The sequence below is a fragment of the Lactuca serriola genome, chromosome 7 (genome assembly GCF_051521515.1).
Source record: "Lactuca serriola cultivar US96UC23 chromosome 7, Lser_US96UC23_V15, whole genome shotgun sequence".
NCBI lineage: Eukaryota > Viridiplantae > Streptophyta > Magnoliopsida > Asterales > Asteraceae > Lactuca > Lactuca serriola.
This window is the reverse complement of record NC_136414.1, coordinates 154,340,500-154,357,283: the sequence shown is the minus strand read 5'-3', so window position 1 is coordinate 154,357,283 and position 16,784 is coordinate 154,340,500. Positions and strand designations below refer to the sequence as shown.

Here is a 16,784-nt window from a genome sequence, read left to right as displayed (position 1 = left end):
CCACTCAGGGTTCGAACCATCACCAATTGGCATACCAACAACCTACTCCATACACTGTTTCACCAGGTATATCACACTTGACTCTTGGAACGTACCATGTAATCACTTCAATGATCTTCCTGATGGAACCAAGCAACTCCAAATATCCCGTAACTCAGACAAAAATCTTAGAATCCTCCCAACGTGACTGCCTCTAGTCATCTCAAAACCTCAGACCGATATACTGCCAGATACCCCAACTATTCCGGATTAGTCCTGACTCTCGGTCCGAAAATAATGCACTATCACGCACCTCGTCTCTAATTCCTCGACCAACCTCCCATCACGGGAATCATCATAAAAGCAAGAGACCTCACTCTCGCAGTAGATACACAACGTAGACAACAATGTTCACCGCCCCGATATACTCCTCTTGATCACCTGGAACTACTTCTAAAAGTATACCTCCCTCAATAAGGCACCTCCATGTTCTCTTCCATCTTAGTCCCACTAATGACTCTCTCACGGTATAAAATACCTCATAGCAAACATACTGCCCAAATACTCTGGTGAAAAGGTTGCAACCCTATGCTACCCCACGGGGTTTACCTCCAAACTCTGAAACCGGAAGCTCGTTATCTCTTTTGCTTCTCCCAGGAAACGGGGACAACGCAACTCTTGTCACAGAAGGCGACGTCTCATCTATCGGTCGATTGCTCAACTCAGACCGCGATCCTCCAATAAGCATCATCTCTACTCATACTTGAGTCTTGCAACTCCAACTGGCATCTCACCAATAAAATCTCGATTTCCCTCTCAAGGTATGCTCCATTGAATCTCGTTCGATGTGAACCTTTGGCCCCACACTCTATCATATATGTTCTCAGTCTAATCAATCACAACATGATAACTTGGTAAAATCAGAAGCACTAACCGCCACAAATCATGGTACTCAAAACGTGTGATCACCTCTCAGTCTGCTACGAATCATGGTACTCGAACCATGTTATCACCTCTCAATCTGCTACGAATCATGGTACTCGAACCATGTTATCACCTCTCAATCTGCTACGAATCATGGTACTCGAACCATGTTATCACCTCTCAATCTATTATGAATCATGGTACTCGAACCATGTTATCACCTCTCAATCTGCTACTTAGAACCACTGGAATTCTCCCTGTTTCAAGTACGGGTCCTCTGCTTTTAGTAGTACGAGCCCATACTACCTGCCACATCTACCCATACTTTCCACGTGGATCATCCCAGATTTCCTAAGTAGCTGTTCAACCTTCTCGATCACCAATCCCGTTAAACCTGGCCGCTCCCCAACGAATACTCTCCTTTATCAACGTACTCATCTGACTAAGGTCACTCCCTAGACTCTTCCTAGATTCTCTCACTTCTCTGCCTAGGTTCTCTTACTTCTCTGCCATCAGTTGTTGAAGAACGCCTTATGAAAATTTATAAAAACAAACATGTAAAAGTAGTTTTTTTTAGGTTAATCAATGAAAGTTATTAATAAAAATCAAATTATATATAATATGAGGTTAAAAATAAAAGTTTTAAAAATAAAGAAGTGAATGTAATATTTTTTAAAGTTTAAAGTTAAGGGTTCAAAATAATATTTTAAAAAGTAAACGGTGGAAAAACCACGAACTAATAAACATAAAATATAGAAAAAAAAATATAAATGATCCATACGGTTTACCCATAATCACAAATTCAATTCATATTATTTGAAGAGACCAAAATACCCTCACAGATAAACAATAAGGGTTATTCATGCAAGTTTCGGAAACCACATCACCATACTCCTAATTTTTTTTTTCAGGGATTGAATTTGCCACTTTTGCTAAACCACCGGACCATTTTCATAGTTTTGTCTGATACAACATACATCTTTCTAGAACCGGAAAATGACACATATACCCTTCTCAAGATCAACGACTTCACGTGGTACAGATGAGAATTGTCAAAAATAGCGTGCCCAAAACCGTAAATATCTTGGAACCCCGACCCACCACCAATCCACCCGCCCGCCTAGTAGCTCCGCCCTGTCAACCGTCTCTATTCCATATTCCATCATCATTCAAGTCCTACCAGTTAACAATCCCATCCACCGCCATCATATTCATCACAAAAACAAAGGGCTTTTCATCTTCTTCACACGGAGAGAGAGAAAACGCGTCGAGACTCTAGCTTCCGATTGTCAATTGATGGAGATCGCACCGGCGGTGCTAGCCGCACACGACGGAGTCGGAAACGCACCTGATTCTTCATCGGAATCTTCTGCTTCGACTGTTCCCGTTAATAACAATAATATCTCGAGCAACAGGTACGATGATGATGATGACGAAGAGGAAGATGTTTGCCGGATCTGTCGGAATTCAGGAGACGCCGACAATCCTCTCAGATATCCTTGTGCTTGTAGCGGAAGTATTAAGTTTGTTCACCAAGACTGCCTTCTCCAATGGCTCAATCACAGCAACGCTCGCCAGTGTGAGGTTCATTTACCTCTTTCACCTTAATATTAAGTGATTGTTTATACTCTCTTCCTACGTGCTGAATTTTTTTTGGTTAAACATGCATTAAGATATTAGGTTGATTATGCTGTGTGGTCCTCTTCGTTTTTATAAAAAGAACTGTGACAACTACAGACAGATTACATCAATTGACTGCAACAATTGTCCCTTCGTTGGTAAATGAGTTCAATGTGGATGTATTCATCATCTTTAGTGGACATATCTCTTTAACTTAATTGAGATAGAAATTATTTTATTACAGGAGAAGTTAAGCTGACATTCTTGTAGACTAATGAGGAAGCAAATGAGTTCAATTGCTTTATTATGTGGCTTTATTGGCTTTTCTTCATTTCTGTTGTCATCATGTGCTGCAGGTTTGCAAGCACCCCTTTTCATTCTCCCCTGTGTATGCCGAGAATACCCCAACAAGGCTTCCTTTTCAGGAATTTGTTATTGGAATGGCAATGAAAGCCTGTCATGTATTACAGTTCTTCCTAAGGCTCACTTTTGTGCTTTCTGTATGGCTTTTGACCATACCATTTATAACTTTCTGGATATGGCGCCTGTCATTTGTAAGAAGTTTTGGAGAAGCCCAGAGACTATTCTTGAATCATATCTCAACTACAATCATTCTCACAGACTGTCTCCATGGATTCCTACTCTCAGCCAGCATTGTGTTCATTTTTCTTGGGGCCACATCTTTGAGGGACTATTTTAGACATTTACGAGAACTTGGAGGGCAGGATGAGGATGAAGGAGATAGAAATGGTGCTCGTGTTGCTAGGAGACAACCTCCACAAGCCAACAGAAACCTTATTGGAGATGGGAATGGTGAAGATGGTGGAGGTCAAGGTATTGCTGGTGCTGGTCAGATTATCAGAAGGAATGCAGAAAATGTTGCAGCCAGGTGGGAGATGCAAGCAGCTCGTCTTGAAGCACATGTTGAACAGATGTTTGATGGTTTGGATGATGGTGATGGTGCTGAAGATGTTCCTTTTGATGAGCTTGTTGGTATGCAGGGGCCTGTTTTCCATTTGGTGGAAAATGCATTCACTGTAAGTATACTATTCCTTTGCAGTTTTTCCATAAAAAACAACCTTTTCATTCCAATGGCATGAACCATTCCTTCTCTGATTCCATCACACCAAACACTACCTTATCTTTTCTCACTTTCTTTTACCCTTACAGGTTCTTGCAAGCAACATGATATTCCTTGGTGTCATAATTCTCATCCCCTTTCACCTAGGCCGATTGATCCTCTACATTCTATCATCTGCCACTACTCCAATGTTATCAACCGTTGTTCCCCTCACAGAACAAGCACTTTCCCTAGCCAATATCACATTAAAAAACGCACTAACTGCAGTCACAAATCTAACATCCGATCACAATGTCCTTACCCATGTCACAGAGATGTTAAATGTCAATAATGCCACTGGACTTCAAGACTCCCCAAACAATGTCACAACTCCCATTATTCTAAAAGGGGCAGTTTCAGGAGGATCAAGATTATCTGATGTCACGACTCTTGCTGTTGGCTATCTGTTCATTTTGTCCCTAATTATTTTCTACATTGGAGTTATTGCACTTATAAGGTACACTAGAGGAGAGCCTTTAACAATGGGAAGATTCTATGGTATTGCTTCGATTGCAGAAACAATCCCTTCACTTTTTAGACAGTTCTTAGCTGCAATGAGACATTTAATGACAATGATAAAAGTCGCATTCCTTTTAGTCATTGAACTTGGAGTTTTCCCTCTAATGTGTGGATGGTGGTTGGATATTTGTACCATAAGAATGTTTGGGAAGTCAATTAGTCAAAGAGTTGACTTCTTTTCGGTTTCACCACTTGCAAGTTCATTGATTCATTGGGTTGTGGGGATTGTCTACATGTTACAAATATCCATATTTGTCAGCCTTCTTCGAGGGGTATAATTATATACTATATACTCTACTACCCTTTCACCTTTTCATTTTCTAAAGTGCAAATTACAAGAAAACCCCTATATATATTTGCAGGTTTTGCGAAATGGGGTTCTTTATTTCTTGCGAGATCCAGCTGATCCTAACTACAACCCCTTCAGGGATTTAATCGATGATCCTGTCCACAAACATGCTCGAAGGGTATTATTGTCAATTGCTGTTTACGGGAGCTTAATTGTAATGTTGGTTTTTCTACCAGTCAAACTTGCTATGCGAATGGCTCCTTCCATCTTTCCTCTTGATATATCGTAAGATTGGTTTTTATCTTCTATGGAATTGCCAATTCCATTCCATCTTGTACTTTTGTTTACAGATTCCTGTTCCATATTTGTAGGGTATCTGATCCATTCACTGAGATCCCTGCTGACATGCTTCTTTTCCAAATTTGTATTCCATTTGCTGTTGAGCATTTCAAGTTGCGTGCTACAATCAAATCAATTTTGCATTATTGGTTTACTGCGGTTGGTTGGGCACTTGGGTTAACAGATTACTTGTTGCCTGAACCTGAGGGCACTGAGGGGCAAAATGGGAATGATTTAGTATATGCTGAAAATCGAGCCATAGTTGGATTGCACCCTCAAGATGTGAACCGAGTTGTGGAAGAAGATGATGGTGATGAACAAGCTGATTCAGAGTAAGTTTTTTTTATTTTTTTATTTTATCATGTTGTCTGGTTGGTTGGATGGAATGGAATCAGAAAGGAACCGAATGAAAAAAAGTAATGGAATACGCAAGGTAATGGAATGGATCATGTTTGTTATGTACAATTGGAAAATTAAATTGATAAGTATAGAGAAAAAAATATTATTCCATGAAATTTTTTCTTTAATCAAATAAAGCTTTATGCTAAAAGAATTGCATATAAACATATTGCATGTTTTGAAATATGTACTATATATATTTCAATTGGTAAAAAAAAGGTTTACTTATAACTTATAAACCAAATATGAAAGATCAAGTAAAATGAAAAACCATGAAATCTTAAAATAGAACTCTAATTAAAAAATAACAAAAAGTGATTTATTTGAATTTTTATGAAAAGCAGTATTGCTATTGTAAATTATTCAAATAAAACTAATTGTTAACCATAATATATGATTCCATTCCATTAAGACATGAAAGAAAAATACCCCTCCCTTAATTGAATGAAAAACAACTAAGAGAAGGAATCATATTCCGTTCCTATGTGGCAAACAAACATGACTTTTTCATTCTGTTTGTAATATTCTAAACAAACATGATATCTTCATTCCACTGTGATATCCCATTCCATTCCCTTTTTGATTATTACATACCAAACATTACCTAAGTCTGTTTGGTTGGATGGAACGGAATGACAGAGGAATGGAATCGACACAGTAATTGAATAAATCATTACATTCCATTGTCATGTTTGGTTGGCCAGTAGGAATGGAACAGATTTCCATGTAAATGGTCCATTCCATTCTATCAGACAAAACAAACAGAAACAGTTAATTGTTTATTTCATTCCATTACATCAAACAGTAGCTAAATATATGAAAGATGTCATATATTTGAAGTTATTAATTTATGGTATATCATGATATTTTTTAGGAGGTATACGTTTGTGTTCTGTATTGTGTTGCTTTTATTGGTGGCTTGGATGACATTGTTGGTTGTCAATTCTGCTTTGATTGTGGTGCCTGTTTCCCTTGGCCGAGTCTTGTTTAATGCAGTTCCTCTTCTTCCTATCGCACACGGCATCAAATGTAACGGTAAGGATTTTTTTATTTAGGCCATCTTTATGTTTGGTTCTTCTATCTGAATTGGAATTGGAATTTGAGATTCCATTCCAGTCCCAAATTGGCGGAATCCAATTCCGTCACATTTCTTCAGATTCCATCTTTGATGTATTTGAATTTGATTCAAGACCTTAGGATGAGTTTGGTTCATCTGACAGAATTGGAATTCGAGATTCCATTCCAGTCCCAAATGGCTGGAACTCAATTTTTTCATTTTCCTTTAAATTCCATGTCTGATGGGATTCATTGGTAAAGGAATTTGAGTCAATCCCTCAAGTCATGTTTGGTTCATCCTACGGAATTGGAATTTGGGATTCCATTCCATAGTGTATGTGACCACCAAATGGACGGAATCCAATTCCCTCAGGCGTCATCACTCCTAGGGATCAGTTAGAAGCAAGTCGATATCATTTTTTTTTGTTAAAAAGACCATAATACCCTCACTATATAATATGTTAAAATAAATAAAAAACAAAAACTGATTGTACATTGTTCACATTCTATTTCAGACATTTATGCCTTCATTATCGGAAGTTACGTGATCTGGACAGCATTGGCTGGAATCAGGTATTCCATTGATCAAATCAGAACAAGGAGAACCACAGTTCTACTAGGGCAAATCTGGAAATGGTGTTCCATTGTGGTGAAGAGCTCTGTACTTTTGTCAATTTGGGTAAGATCATATTTTTCTTCACTTCACCTCACCACATTTAATAACAAGATTTAATCCCAATTCTTATTTTTTTTTTTATTTACAGATTTTTGTAATCCCAGTTTTAATTGGACTCCTGTTTGAACTTTTGGTAATTGTACCCATGAGAGTACCTGTTGATGAAAGCCCCGTGTTTTTACTATATCAAGATTGGGCTCTTGGCCTTATTTTCCTCAAGATCTGGACTCGCCTTGTAAGTTCCCATCATTTATATTTTCTTGATTATAATAAAACAAAAATAAAATAAAATTATATTTACTATTTCTTGAACAGGTAATGCTGGATCACCTGATGCCACTTATGGATGAGAGATGGAGAGTGAAATTCGAAAGGGTAAGAGAAGATGGTTTCTCAAGGCTTGAAGCGTTTTGGGTGCTAAAAGAGATAGTAATCCCCATCATGATGAAACTTCTCACAGCTCTATGTGTCCCTTATGTGTTAGCCCGAGGGGTATTTCCGGTATTTGGCTACCCGTTAGTGGTGAACTCGGCTGTGTATAGGTTCGCATGGGTGGGGTGCCTTGGGTTCAGTTTGGTGTGTTTCTGTGGGAAGAGGTTTCATGTGTGGTTTAGCAATTTGCATAATTCGATAAGAGACGATAGGTATTTGATTGGGAGAAGGCTTCATAATTTTGGGGAAGATCATAGTAAGAGTAGTGTTGATGATGTTGATGTGGATGATAATGATGATGATGATGATGATGATGATGGTGATGATGATGATGATGATGATGAGAGTTTGAATGTGTTGGTGAGAAATGATGAGGTGGGTTTGAGGCATAGACGCCATGTGGAAGTTGAGAATGTAATGTGAATATGACTGGGTTTTAAATTGGACTCAAGGTTGTGGTTAAAATGTAAAAAGGTAGATTAAAGCTAAAGGGGTTGGTGTTGTAAGTAATAAGGTTTTTGATTTATGGTTAAATTTGAGTAAACCTCAAGGAATGGTCGTTTTTGTTTTGTTTCTATAAAAACTGTTGTTATTGGTTTAGGTTTTATTAACTTATGGAATGAGCATTATTTTGGTCTTTTCTATATTTTGTCGTCTTTCATTGGACCCCAAATAGAGGGAAAACACAACACAAGGGAATGCAACTAATAATATAGACGCTCGTAGAGGAGAATTGAACATTGGTCGAGAGTTTGTATAACAAGAGAATTCATACTTTGTTCAAGTTACTAAAGGCGACAAAGAATAAGGGTGACAATTGTGTGTCTTTGGGTTGATGGGTTAGAAAAGTTTAACGTGAACAGGACTCATAAATATTTGTTTCGTCTTGCACAACTCTAACCTTGATTAGCCATAAACATGTTAACTTGTGTAACCACTAACTAGTTTCATTATATGGGTTTGCGTGTTCATAGGTCAGATTCAGAAACAGATCGTCATAATTGGGTTTGTGGGTTTTAGGAAAAAAATCTAAAGAAAACACAAACATAAATTATAATCACCATACCCAAAAAACCCAAGTCAAACATAAACTAATCTTTTACTTACTAACAAAACTCTACACAACAATAAACGGTAGTACATAAGGCTATAAGCAAACTGAACGTTCGGCGAACTATTCGTAAACCTTTCGGCAGTAAGTTCGTTTATTTAATAAATGAACAAATATGAACACAAATTCCCGTTCGTTTAGTTAAACAAACGAACACGAACAATGGTCTCGTTCGTTCAATTATGTTCATGAACATTCGTTTTCATTGTTCGTTTATGTTTGTTTATGTTTGTGAACATTCGTTTATATTGTTCGTTTGTGTTTGTTTATGTTCGTTCATTTAAGTTCTTTTTATGTTTATATATGTTCAATTGTGTTTGTTTACATTACTATATTATATGTTCGTTTATGTTAATATATGTTAGTTATGTTTATTGATCTACGTTCGTTTAATATGTTCATGAACATAAACGAACAAACAAGAACAATGTAATTTTTTAAACGAATGAACATGTACAAGAAAATTCGTTTGTATTCATTTATTTGTTCGGCTAACTTAAACCAACGAACATGAACAAATCATTGTTCGTTTTCATTCGACTCGTTTACAGCCCTATGGCCTTTGCCACCTTCTCTTTCATCAACACTTTCATGGCCTTTGCCACCTTCTCTTTCAAAAATTCCATATAGTCCATCTCCAGAGGCATCCATGTCAAAATATGCCCTTGTATGTGACCTTTTTAAAAAATCAATTAATTCTCAAAAATAAAATATTATAGAGATGCTAGATGTAGCTAGTCATACATCCACCCACTTATAGGGACTAGAAACATATTTTACTTATTACCAATATATACAATGACTTAATTTTTAACCTATTATGGCAACCTACTTAAAATTTTCACCCATTGTAGTAGTGTACTAACATTTTTATACCAAAAAAATCAACCTACTTTCATCTTTTTTACCTATAATACAAAGGGTCTTATATTTATTTTGCTCATGTAATTACTTTGCTACCAATATGTATAATGTAGTTTATTTGTTACATATTTGCTATTACCAATACATAATGCAAACATGCTACTTTATTATGAAATATAGGTATGTTGCTATTAAGGGTAAAGAAATGTAAGTATATTGTTATTATTTAAAAAAAAACTAAATTTCATTGCCCATATTGCTAAAAGAAGTAAAGTGTGTTTTCTGCACTTTGCCCTAAAATTTAAGGAATCGAGAAACACATTTTTGGTCGTTGTAGTGTGTGTGTGTGTATATATATATAATTGTGCGAACCAAAAGATTTGTGAGAACTTGCGAACTCATAACTAACTCATCATTTTTCAACACCCAAAACATAAAGCTTCTCCAAATGGTGTGTCTAAGCCATATCTAGGCTCAAAAAAAAGATTTGATAATTTTTTTTTTTTTTTTATTTTCGAAATTTCATGTATGCATAATCAACAGTTGTACGGACTGCTGATGAGCACAATCAGCAGTCGTATGGACTGCGGATGTGCACAATCAGCAGTCATATAGACTGTTGATGAGCAATTAGCAGTCCATATGACTGCTGATTGTGCTCATCAGCAGTCCATATGATTGTTAATTGTGCATATTTGTTGTCCATACATCTGCTGATTGTGCTCATCAGCAGTCATACAAAAAAAAATCATATATATATATATTTTTTAGCCTAGATATGGCTTAGACGCATCATTTGGAGAAGATTTGTGTTTTTGGTATTGAAAAATGATGAGTTGAATATGAGTTCGCAAGTTCTCACAAATCTTTTGGTTCTCAAAAGAACCTCTCTCTCTCTCTCTCTCTCTCTCTCTCTCTCTCTCTATATATATATATATATATATATATATATATATATATATATATATATATATATATATATATATATTCCAAGGGAAGAACAATCATTTAAAAAAAAAAATTAGAAAGTGGGAAAAAAAAGTCATTTTACATAAGGCAAAGGGAAACATCGAGACAAAAATCGAAGTCAGGTGCCAACTTGAATCAAAAAAAGGTTGGACTGAACCTAGAATTTTGTGTATAACTGAGGGACCATTAATTTGATTTACTATAGGTTTGATAACTTGGGGACCACAATTGTCATAGAACATCAGAATTAACCAAAATTTGAAAATTGGTTTTTTTGGGACCAAAACCGGAAAAAATGCTAAATCATGGTCAGTGAGACAAGAGCATAACATTGACAAGGAGCATGTCTCATATTTTTTATTGGGTGTCTATTAATAATAATAGACAAATTCGCCCTTATTGTACTCCTTAATATGCCTTGGCCTTGATGGTCACTACAGTCGATCGTAATCTTGATTAATATTAAAAGAATATTCAAGAAAAATCGGAAAAGAAAAAATGTGGGTAGGAAATAATAAAAAGGTTATGAAAATACATTGTGGCTAGAAAATACATTAAAAAAAAATATACAGTTTTACCAAAATTCCTGCTTGCGAAGAAAGTAAGAAGCATTTACTATTATTATTAATAGACACCCAATAAAAAAATTTAAAAACTCGCGAACCAATGTTCTTTTAGCCATATTCCATTTTCATGTAAGATATTAAAAACATATGCCTATTTTACACACATTTACTCATAAAAGCTATAGTGTTGGATAACATGTAAATAAGACACTTAGCCAGTAATTTGGAAAACTCACGGATATTAATTTTCACATTCCTAAAGCATCATTTTCTAAACCCTACTAGATCATCCGACTTTAAAGAGAATATAGGTTTATGTTACTTGAAACCCTAGAAATGACCAAAAAATAGATGCTAACATACACATCGCGGGTTATTCACGATCCGCACAGTGGCAATCAAACTGTTGTTGATTGTTATTTATTTATTTATTTTTGAAACAACAAATATCATCAAAAGGTCGATGATTAGCAAGTAACTAAATCACAATAGAAAAACAATAAAAGGAGAAAAAGACGAAAATAAAAGCAAAACAATTTACAAAGATAAACGAGTAAAAGATGAGCAAATCCATTCAGTCTAGTCGTCACAACCATTTTTTCTCATGTATTTGCACCATGAGTATGAATTAACGATAATGGCATCTGCTACCTTTGTTGAAGATACTCGAATATTTTTAAAAATCCAATCGTTCCTGGCAATCCAAATGCTCCAGAGCGTACAATATAAAACTGTATTGTCAATCAATGTTTGTGTATCTGAGAGTTGTGTCACTCATTACCTATGTTAAGAAATTCTAAGATACTTGAGCACCTTCTACTTCCCAATCCAAGCCACGATGGAGGAAAAGGTGGTTCACTGATTCTAAGTCATTGTTGCAAAATGGACACATTTGATTAGTAACATTTAAACCCCTTGCTAATAAAGTATTTGTTACTGGAATCCTGGCCATCGAAGTCTGCTAGACAAAACACCTAACCTTTAACAGGATTATTTTTTATTGTTATATATACTCAATTTAGAATGATTAAAGATTTACTAGCTTGCATAGTTGTCATGTCATCTACATAGAGACATTTGGTTTACAAACTGCTTTTGAACGAAAAAAGTTAAAGCAACCGAGTTGAAAAACATATTCTCAAAACAAAGATAGAAAATCAATTAAAAACGATGCCTTATGAAAGGACTGTTAGATTTACCCATTGATAACCAAATGTTTGGCATGTTGACACATTTGGATTAAAAGAAATGATTTTTTTTTTCTTTTAAAACCCACAACTGGTTTGCTCCACCAAACATTCAGTCCCCAGTTTTCTTTTTCTTTTATTTATTTGTTTATAATTATTTTTAGTTAAACATTATTTTGTAATTAATTTTATTTTACTTTAATTTTAAAAAATAAACAACATATGCTAAAATAGGCAAAATAATTTCATCTACCAAAATAATGATATATATTTAAGAATTTTATTAATAAACTTTCTATATTTTCTATATAATCCTAAAAAATAATAAAAAATTAGGTTAGAAATTGAATACCACATAACATATGTAGTTTGTATAATATAATAAAAATTAATCATGAATAATACCAAAGTTTAGTTTGTGTTGGATTGATGGTGGGTGTTAAAAGTTAGGTTTAAGTAGGTTGTGTAGGTGGAAGAAAAATAAAATAATTTTTTAATAAATAGTTGGGTTGGTTTTGATTGTAAATGAAAATAGTTTTAAACATCCACCAGGTTTAGATGTGCTTTGAAAAACTAATGGTGCTTTTATTTATACAGTGTTTGACAAAAAACAATTGTTACCTGTAACGTTAATTAAAATGTAAAAGTTTTCAAATACTAATTATTTTTGTTTAGTTTTTCCACAAAAGCTGCAAGCTCCCAACCAAACACATCCTTAATCTTCAAACCACATAGTTTATTTGTTGATTTTGTTAAATAAGATAAAAAACAATATTATTGTTGTGATAATGATATTTGGGAGTTTAATAAATAGCTCCACAAATCAACGAATTGATTCCATTTTTTGTCCAAATCGACAATGAAGGCTTTCTAATTCTAAATACGGAAGGAAGCCTTTAAAAGCCACCATTCCCAAATTAGCATGAACATATAACAAAAACACAGATTATTTCAAATCCCAAATAAACACCATCACATCACATCATTCATCAAATATTCAAATATCAAGCCCAAACAAACTTCAAAAAAGAAAAAAAAAACACTACAATCAATCTCTTCACTTACTAACCAAACTTCTACACACCACAACATGTTTTTAAGAAACAATCCCATCATTCAAAGACAGACCCGCCAGTTGACTGGCGGCACCACCAGCTGCCGCCTGCTGCTGAGACACATTCCTCAACACCTCCATGGCCTCCGCCACCTTTGCTTTCAAAGCCTCCGGCGACTCCAGCAAATGAAGAACCTCAGTTTGATCCATCTCCAAAAGCATCCCAGTCACCTTTGCTGCTGATTCAGGCTCCAACTGTTCCACCAATGGGTACAGACTCTCTCCCAACATCTATCATTTCATTATCAAGGGCAAATTCGTCATTTCAAAATACTTTTTAGAAATATACTTTAATAGCAATGCTTATGGAAAATTTACATATTTGCAAAACATTACTATAAGGACTAAAATTGGAAATAAATCAAAACACAGGGACCAAAATTGTAATTTAATTAGAAAAGCATATACCGTTCTCTGTTCTGTGGGGGAAGCATTAGCAAGTGCAGAAGCCAACGCACCAATCGGAATGGGTTGTGTGATTCCAGTGTCTCTCAATGCCATTCCACCCATGTCATACGGAACAGAAACCATTCCCCCACCTCCAATTCCGGTCATGGAACCATCCGGAACATTCCGTCCAGGGGGGTAACGGTACATCCTCCCACGTGGCATCATCTGTTATTCATTTATTGTAATCAATCAACTAATTAATCTAATTATTAATATCACTGAATTTTTTGTTTTAAATGATATTGGAATTCTAACCTGTTGCTGCATTAGGGGAACGGGCTGCTGGTTTTGCTGACCTGGACCAGTAGCGCGCCTGCCACCTGGGCGTTGACCTTGTTGACCTTGCTGCACCATTGGCATGAAGAAGTTTGGCATTGGGGCGCCACCTGGACGCATACCTGGCACAAGTTGCTGTTGATACCCAAATCCAGGCTGTACATGATTTAAAAATTAAAAAAACAAAAAAAAATGTTTAGTTTTGAAAAGATCTTTACAAGAACAAAATATTCAACACCATGAAAAATCTTGAAACATGATTATAATAAAAAGAATAATTTTTATTAACTGAAGTTATTACCTGTGGAGGAATGAATGTAGGCTGAGCTTGACCATAGAATATCTGTTGACCTAAACCTGGCCCACCAGGTGGATACATTGGCATACGTGGTGCTACAGCTGGCGCCATTGCAATTGGGCGCATCTGTGAAAACTGTGCCTATATACAAAAAGGGCAAAATCGTCATAAAAATGTTTATATTTGTTTGCATCAAAAGTACATATGTCTCAACATACCTGCAATCTTGCCCTTCTGTCTTCCTTACGTTGTGCAAGTGCCACATAAAGTGGCTTACTTGCAACCATCTTTCCATTCATCTCAAAAAGCTATTACAATTTATAAAAAAGAAAAGAAATTTAGAAAGAAAAGTATGTAAGAATGATATTGATGAAGATATTTTACTTACTGCTCTAGAAGCTTCTTCAGAAGTAGAAAAGGCAACAAAACCTGAACCTTTGCTTGTTCCATTAGGATCTCGCATAACCTTGCAAGAAGTTATAGTACCATAAGAAGAAAATAACTCCTTGAGGTTTTCATCATCAATGGTATCATCTAGATTTTTTATGTACAAATTTAACCCTTGTGATTTATCAACTGCCTCCTTCATAGTCTGTTCAAATCTTTGCTTCAATTCCTGTTCCCTTTCGTATTTCTTCTGTGCTTTTCCAACATACCATTCTTTGTTATCAAATTTCTGACCATTAAGCCCTTCCACTGCTTTACCAGCATCCTCAGCATTCTCAAAATTAACAAATCCAAAGCATTTGGAGTTCCCTTCAGCATCCCTCATCACAACAGCACTTGTCACAGTTCCAAATTCACTAAATGTCTTGTTTAGATCATCATCTGTTGTTGATTCAGAAAGGTTTTTGACATAGACATTAGTAAACTTTGTCTTGTCGACAGCTAGTTCTCTTTCTTGTTTGCGCAAAAAAGGTCCCACGTAGACTTGTTTGTCGTTTAAAAGCATGCCATTGAGTTTTTCAATGGCTTTTTGTGCAGATTCTTCAGCGTCGTATTGTACAAAACCGTAACCCTTTGATTGGCCAGTTGAATCTGTCGCAATCTTGCAGGAGAGGATATTGCCAAATGTAGAGAATGTGTCGTGTAAGGCCTTTTGGTCGATTGCCTTATCGAGATTCTGTTTTTGTTCAGATTGTTAACAGAAGTCATTAGGTAAAGAAGACTATAAGAAAGTAGAAACAGTGATTAATAGATTGAGGTTTTTCTGCTTTGAATACCTTGATAAATATGTTTCCAGAGCCACTTTTGCGTACGCTAGGGTCTCGATGAGAATACATTATTCTGATCGCCTTCCCATTCAAAGGTGTGAAGTTCAGCACCTCCATTGCCCTTGCAGCTGTTGCCATGAACATAACAGAAGGAGTAAGAACTAATGCTTTCAACAGTGTTGACATCAAAAGGAATTGCAATATCTAACTATGAGAAGGTGAATTTGTTAAACAGCACTAACCATCTTGAGGATTCGCATAGTTGACATAGCCATAACCAAGCGATCGTCGAGTCGACAAGTCCCTGCAAACTCGAACAGAAACCACTTGACCTAACTGGTTAAACAGATCATACAACTGCGAATCCGTCACATTCCACTCCAGATCCCCAACATACAATGAGGTCGGCACAAACTGCTGAGCACCAGCAGGAGCAGCACCACCGACACCAGCACTCACCGCCTGAGGTTGAACTTGAACCTGAGCCGCCATCTCAAAACCCTAGAAATATTTTGCCTTTTCCCCAAATTTTCTGATTTTTTTTGGCTTTTTTTAACTTCCCTCTCCCTTTATTGATATGAATCCAAACCTAGATAGATAAATTGCCTGCAAATCAGAAAGCTTTTCCAACTCCGAACAAAGCAAACCACAGAAACCCTAGAAACTTCCAATTTTTTGTTGTTTTTTTTAAATAAGAGAGATAGAGAGATAGGAGAGGGAAGGATATGAATATAAGGATAGATAAGTCGGAGATCCGACCAGGGAACCGCCTAGATCGCCGCCTGGATACGGCGGAGGAGAGAGAGGAGATGTAGATAAGAGAAGTTGGGAGGAAAAGTTGGGATAGGAGGGTTTGAAAGGGAAGATAAAAACTGCAGGCTGCAAGTTGAGGGCTTTGGAGACGCGTGTGCTATGTGGGGCCCGATGGTTGTGTGTCAAAGTGCAAAACGTTACGGTGAAACCTACGAGGTGGAGGCACGATCTCCACCGTTGGATCTGTTGACAGCTGGGTTTATGACCGCACATTTACTTGGTCAGCATAGAAAACATAGAAAACATGTTTCCTCGGCATTTTCAAAATAGATATGTGTTTTTTTAAGAAAAATTATAGTATATCCTCCCAAAAAAAATTATTTATCAATTTTAATAAATGTAGTTTTTTTTACCATCATATGGCATTCTCATTATTTAATTGTTCAAGTATTATTTTGTATTTTATGGCTTATGTCATTTTATAGATTCTTTTATCTTAATAAATTTCATATAATACTTTAATGTTATAATTACAATAAAAATTGTAATAAATTGATATTAATTTCATTAATGTTCTTATTTTAAAATTCTCAAATTAAAGTTTATTATTTAATTTGTTTATTTATTTA

General features: G+C 35.8%; 2 protein-coding genes across 2 annotated transcripts; one reads left to right on the top strand and one right to left on the bottom strand.

Annotated features, from left to right (window-relative positions):
• Positions 1 to 2,046: 2,046 nt before the first annotated feature.
• LOC145060994 (putative E3 ubiquitin ligase SUD1) lies at positions 2,047 to 7,997 on the top strand. The gene is made up of 9 exons (XM_079008342.1): positions 2,047 to 2,487; positions 2,880 to 3,560; positions 3,694 to 4,434; positions 4,525 to 4,736; positions 4,823 to 5,122; positions 6,064 to 6,224; positions 6,761 to 6,924; positions 7,010 to 7,156; positions 7,237 to 7,997. Exons 1-9 carry the CDS (start codon positions 2,200 to 2,202, stop codon positions 7,774 to 7,776), a joined length of 3,234 nt encoding a protein of 1,077 aa, XP_078864468.1. The 5' UTR covers positions 2,047 to 2,199; the 3' UTR covers positions 7,777 to 7,997.
• Positions 7,998 to 12,981: 4,984 nt separating this feature from the next.
• Positions 12,982 to 16,035, bottom strand: LOC145062471 (polyadenylate-binding protein 2-like). Its single transcript, XM_079010073.1, has 8 exons — positions 15,645 to 16,035; positions 15,412 to 15,530; positions 14,577 to 15,311; positions 14,407 to 14,496; positions 14,192 to 14,329; positions 13,870 to 14,046; positions 13,573 to 13,779; positions 12,982 to 13,395 (listed from the first exon to the last, which is right to left on the bottom strand). Exons 1-8 carry the CDS (start codon positions 15,892 to 15,894, stop codon positions 13,147 to 13,149), a joined length of 1,965 nt encoding a protein of 654 aa, XP_078866199.1. The 5' UTR covers positions 15,895 to 16,035; the 3' UTR covers positions 12,982 to 13,146.
• Positions 16,036 to 16,784: the final 749 nt, after the last annotated feature.